Here is a 5,672-nt window from a genome sequence, read left to right as displayed (position 1 = left end):
CAGGTTGACAAGCATCAACAGAGTAAGGACTCTGTGTTCTTCCGTGATGGAAAGAGGAGGATTGACTTCATCCTGTCCTATGTGGATGACCGAGACGGAGAGAGGAAACAGGTAAGATACAACCTGCAGAAACACACCTGCGCTCACTATTACTGAAGCTATTACCTTTTCTATAACGTCAAAACGCAATTTACTAGTTATCACAAGTTTTTCTATGTACTGTAATCTGTAATGTACTGTAATTGTACTGTAATCTGTAATGTACTGTAATTGTACTGTAATCTGTAATGTACTGTAATTCAAAGTGAGACTAGGTGCTGGTTTCTGAGCACAGGACACTTAGCCTGGGTAAACCAGACTGAATGTTCTGCTCCATTGTGAGTTTAGCCTTCAGTTTAGCTTACCCAGGCTACATGACTAGTATTTGGCAATAGTACAGTTATACAGTGTGAGTCAGTATAGAAGCATACTTGCACTACATTGTCAGTTGTCAGTAGCAGCTATTTTTCTCTTGCCAAGCTGTTCATACTATCACTGTCTTTGTTGATAGTGTTAAAGGGGAATTAGCCGGTGACACTTTGCTTCTTCAAAGTCCAATATCTTGAAAACTTGACTGCCGACATGCAAAACATTTTGGGGCTGTAATCAACAGTGGACTAATGGAGAAAAAAAATATATATATAGTTTTGGAGTGGATTTTTCCCTTGAATATTTTAGAGATAAGCTACACTAGCTATGATTCCTGATTCCTAGCCAGCCGCATGGAATGGAATGTCCTTCAGCCTTGCTTTTGCGTTAGCCTTGAATTGACACTTAGTTTCCTTGGTTAGTTAGTTATTTTAGTGTATTTTGAGTACTAAGTATGTTTGAGTAGTATTTACATGCTGTGTGAACTGTGACACAGTTTGAACGGCCCTCACTTGTCCCCATATGTTAGGCTACTGGACTGGCCTGGTCAGTAGCTTCAGACTGTATGTTGGGTTACTGGACTGGCCTGGTCAGTAGCTTCAGACTGTATGTTGGGTTACTGGACTGGCCTGGTCAGTAGCTTCAGACTGTATGTTAGGCTACTGTGCTGGCCTGGTCAGTAGCTTCAGACTGTATGTTAGGCTACTGTGCTGGCCTGGGTCAGTAGCTTCAGATGTTAATGTTAGGCTACTGTGCTGGCCTGGTCAGTAGCTTCAGACTGTATGTTAGGCTACTGTGCTGGCCTGGTCAGTAGCTTCAGACTGTATGTTAGGATGCAGCTAGCCCAGGGACTAGTAGCTACAGAGTGAATGGTCCAGTGTGTCTGGTACAGGAGTGTTAGCCCTAACACCTTGTTGTTACTGTCACTTCATGGCTGGGAGGCCTGTCAGCTCTGAATGTCAGCTCTGCTGTGTCTGTCTGTCCTGAACCTCACACACAGACACCACACTCACTGCTCACCATACTGACCCTAGGCCTGGACAGGAACTGTCACACAGACACAAACACAAGCACACACACAGTCACTATTCCTAGAATGTTATAGTTGGATGTGTGGTAGCAGGAAAGTTGAGGCCCTCTTCCTGTATGATAAATGCAGATGACAAAGCAGTGAAATTGATGGAGGAAGTTGTTTTTCTAGTGCCAAAACAGATAAACTCCCCATTACTGTGTGTTTCTATAGCAACGCGCATGCCCCGCCCACCTGAGGGTCTGTCTTTTTCAGCAGTATTTCCTGTGTTTGAGGGATGCAAAATCCACTWATCACTTTAAATCTCGCTGGATGGATTGCTTTCATTTGACTCCTGTGACTCTTTCGTACTCTTGCTTGTGCCTGATGTTTTTCCCCCGTTAGCGTTACCACCGCGGGAAATGTTCGCAATGACCTGTTAAACACACCCCGGTAATGGCTGACGTGGGCTCTATGGGATACATTGTCTTTCAGTTGAATCTGTATGAACGCTAAAGTTTAGTCAGGGATTTAACGTACCGTCTCCACACTTACATCACAAGAAAGAGTAGAAAGATAACTTTTATTTTGATGGGTGTACATTTTTTGTGAGATTGAAGAAAGAAAGAAAAAAGTTATAATTTAATAGATTTGAAATTAAGTTATAATTTAATACATTTGAAATTAGATGCGCTGAAATGAATGCAAACTTCTGATAATGAACACTGGGATTATAGTGATATTATGTCTGATATCGCAAACAATATAAATACTTTTTTAGATACATGTCTTCTAACTATTACATTTATTAGAATTGTTTWAAAAAACTTTTAACAATTTCGATGACCATTGCTAGTTGTTATGTTCCTCTCCCATATTGTTGTGTTTCTCAACAGGAGAGGCGCAAGGAGTATGAAGCTAACCTACAGAAGGCAGGTCTGGAGCTGGAGACAGAGGATCAATCGGTAAGATTCCTGCTCTGAAGATTCATTCGGTTAGATATAACCAAGTTATGGTGAGATTCCTGCTCTGAAGATTATTCGGTTAATATAACCAAGTTATGTGAATTCCTGCTCTGAAGATTTCTGGTAGATATAACAAGTATGGTGAGATCGCCGTAAGATATTCGTTAGATATAACAAGTTGGTGAACTGCTGACTCTAAAGTTAGGAGATGTCATATGTTAGATATAACAATATGGAGTTCGCTGAGATCTCGTGAAGAATATTCACTTCGTTTAGGTATAACACAAGTTATGGGTAGATCTCTGATCTGAAGATTACATTGTTGAATATAACAAGTTTGGTAAGATCTCTGTCTGAAGATTATTATACAATATCTGCCTGAGAGTTCAATGGTAGATAAAAGGTGTATGGAATTCTGCCCGAAGATCATTCGTTAGAATATAACAGTTTGGGAAGTAATAAACACGGTCTAGATTTGTTGGCTTGCTACCGTTGACCATAGAGTTGTACGCATACATAAACTGATCGGACCAGGTTAGTGAATAACACATGGACCATAGAGAGTTAGCAACGCATTAAACTGACTGGACCAGTTAGTGAATAACACATTGGACATAAAAGTTAGTAGACAGTATAAATGATGGGACAGGTAGTGATAAACACATAGGAAATAATTAGTAACGCAGCTAAGCTGAGTCTGTGACGGGTTAGTGAATAAATGGTGGTCCAAGGAGAGGTTGAGAACGCTTGATAAATGAGTTCTGGGACCAGGTTAGGTGAAAACACGGGTTGACATTAGAAGTAGTAACGCGTCATAAACTATCTGGACCAGTTAGTGATAACCATTGCGACCATAGGTTAGTACGCAGTATAATATGATCTGGACAGGATTAGTGAATAACATTGTGGAGCATAGAAGTAGTAACGCATCAGTAAGCTGATCGACAGTAGTGATTAAACATTGGACATAGAAGTTGGTAACGCATCAATAACTGATCGGGCAGTAGTGAAAACCGGTGACATACAGGACAGATGATTGTTTTGTACTTGGGAATCCATTATTTTCTCACCCTGGGGAGTAGTAATAAAAACATACAGCAGAGTTAGGAAATGCTTGTTTGTGTAGTTGCAAGGTCTCAATTCTGCTATTGGGACAGAAATGGATTGTCCTTGAGCAACACATAGTGAAGACTTGGATATGACTGTCTGTCTGTCTTGTCTGTCTTGTCGATCTTTGTTCTTCTGTTTCTCTAGTCTGTTCTTCTGCTGTCTTCGGTCTGTTTCTGGTCTGTTTCTCTGTCTGTTTTTCTGGTCTGTTTCTGGTCCTGTTTCTCTGTCGTTTCTCTGGTTTTTCTGGTCTGTTCTCGGTTGTTTCTCGTGGTCTGTTTCATGCGTCTTTTTCCTGCGTCTTTTTCTGGTTGTTTTTCGGTGCTTCTCTGTTGTTTTCTGCTGTCTCGTACTGTTCTCTGGTCTGTTCTCTGGTGTATTATCTGCTATTGCTTCTGTCTTGTCTTCTCTGTGCGGTCAACTGGTCTCCACCTCCATCTCCACATCTTCGCACTCCACCTCCATCCTCCACATCTCTATCTCTCCAACTCACATCTCTCCATCTCCTCCAATCTCTCCATCTCCACACTCTCAACTCACATCTCTCCATCCCACCATCTCTCCATCCACCATCTCACTCTCAATTCCACAATCCACATCACCCCATCTCTACCATCTCTCCATCCCATCCATCTCACATCTCTCGATCCTCATCCCACCACATCTCTCCATCGACACTCCATCCTACATCTCTCAAATACTCATATCCACTTCCATATTCACTATCCATCATCCTCAGCACATCCTACATCTCTCCATCCACCATCTCTCCATGTCTCCATCACACCATCTCTCCATTTAACCATTCCACATCTCTCATCCATCTCTCCATTTCTCTCTCCAATCAGGAGTCAGATGACGGTAACATATATGTGAAGATTCCACTCCATGGGATGTGCTGGCCACCTATGCCGACGTCTCAAAGATCAAGGTTCCTTCAAGGCCAACGACATCACCGCCCACAAGGTACAGTAGGCAGCCGGTATCCTAGTGGTTTAGAGAGGCGAGCCAGCACCAGAGGTCCTCGTTCGAATCGCAAACTGAAAGTAAATGTGGTCAGGACAATTTCCGTAGATGTAGGCAAGATCTGTTTGGCTCTTGCTAACTCCATTGCTTCATGTCAAGCCAAACACAATTGGCCCTCAGCTACAGTAGGAATGTAAAACTAGGCCCAGACTAGGAATGTAAAACTAGACTCGATAGGAAGTAAACAGGACTCAGAAGGACGTAGAACAGCTCAGGATAGGAATGTAAAACTGAGCACTCAGGTGAGATGTAAATAGCACTCAATTAGATTGAAACTAGCACCAGGATAGGAATGTAAGAACTAGCCTCGGAAAATAAACTACCGTAGAAAGAACGTCAAACTGATCGAGATAGGATGTAAACTAGACTCAGGATAGGAACTGTAAAACTAGCATCTCAGATGGATTGTAAACACATAGAGTACACATCCAGGATAGGAATGTAAAACTAGCACTCAGGATAGGAATAGTAAATTGCACTCAGGAACTGTTCAGGCTAGATGTAAAACTAGTAACTCGGATAGGAATAGTGAAAACTGCACTCAGTAGCAATGAAAACTAGCACTCAGGAATAGAATGTAACGCACTCAGGGTTAGGATGTAAACACCTCATAGATAGGATTAAAACTAGTCTCAGGATATGAATTAAACTAGCATCAGGTATGGATCGCTAAACTAGTACCTCAGTTAGATGAAAATATACTAAACAGTTAAAAAGACTAGGTACATCGATATCAGGAAGATATGTAAACTAGACTCAGGAGAATAGTAAATAGCTCGAAGATCGTAAACACTAAGCATCAGGTAAGGAATGTAAACTAAGCACTCAGGTGGTAAGTAACTAGTAGTCAGGATAGGAACGTAAAACTGAGTACCAGGATAGGAATTAAAACTAGCACTAGAAGGAATGTAAAACTAATCTTGGATGTAAACTAGTACTCAAGACTAGGATGTAAAACAGTATCAGGATAGGAAGTAACTAGCACTCAGGTTAGGAATGTAAACTAGCACCAGATAGAATGTAAAACTAGATTCAAAGGTTAGGAATGTAAACTAGCACCAGGAAGGAATGTAAAACTAGCATCAGTATAGGATGTAAAATAGCACTCAGGATAGAATGTAAACATACTAGTGAATAGGAATTTAAACTAGCACTCT

General features: G+C 41.3%; 1 protein-coding gene across 1 annotated transcript in view; it reads left to right on the top strand.

Annotated features, from left to right (window-relative positions):
- The window catches only part of LOC112077877 (anoctamin-5-like), a gene marked incomplete at its 3' end in the record, with an annotated part of 20,981 nt that extends 16,526 nt beyond the window's left edge, over positions 1-4,455 (top strand). Inside the window, exons 2-4 of the mRNA XM_024144284.2 lie at positions 4-111; positions 2,314-2,382; positions 4,338-4,455. Coding sequence (XP_024000052.1) covers positions 4-111; positions 2,314-2,382; positions 4,338-4,455 — 295 coding nt within the window. The remainder of the gene's footprint in view (positions 1-3; positions 112-2,313; positions 2,383-4,337) is intronic.
- Positions 4,456-5,672: the final 1,217 nt, after the last annotated feature.

This window comes from Salvelinus sp. IW2-2015, unplaced genomic scaffold, assembly GCF_002910315.2.
Source record: "Salvelinus sp. IW2-2015 unplaced genomic scaffold, ASM291031v2 Un_scaffold5013, whole genome shotgun sequence".
NCBI lineage: Eukaryota > Metazoa > Chordata > Actinopteri > Salmoniformes > Salmonidae > Salvelinus > Salvelinus sp. IW2-2015.
The sequence above is the reverse complement of the archived record's forward strand: the minus strand, read 5'-3'. Positions and strand labels throughout refer to the sequence as shown.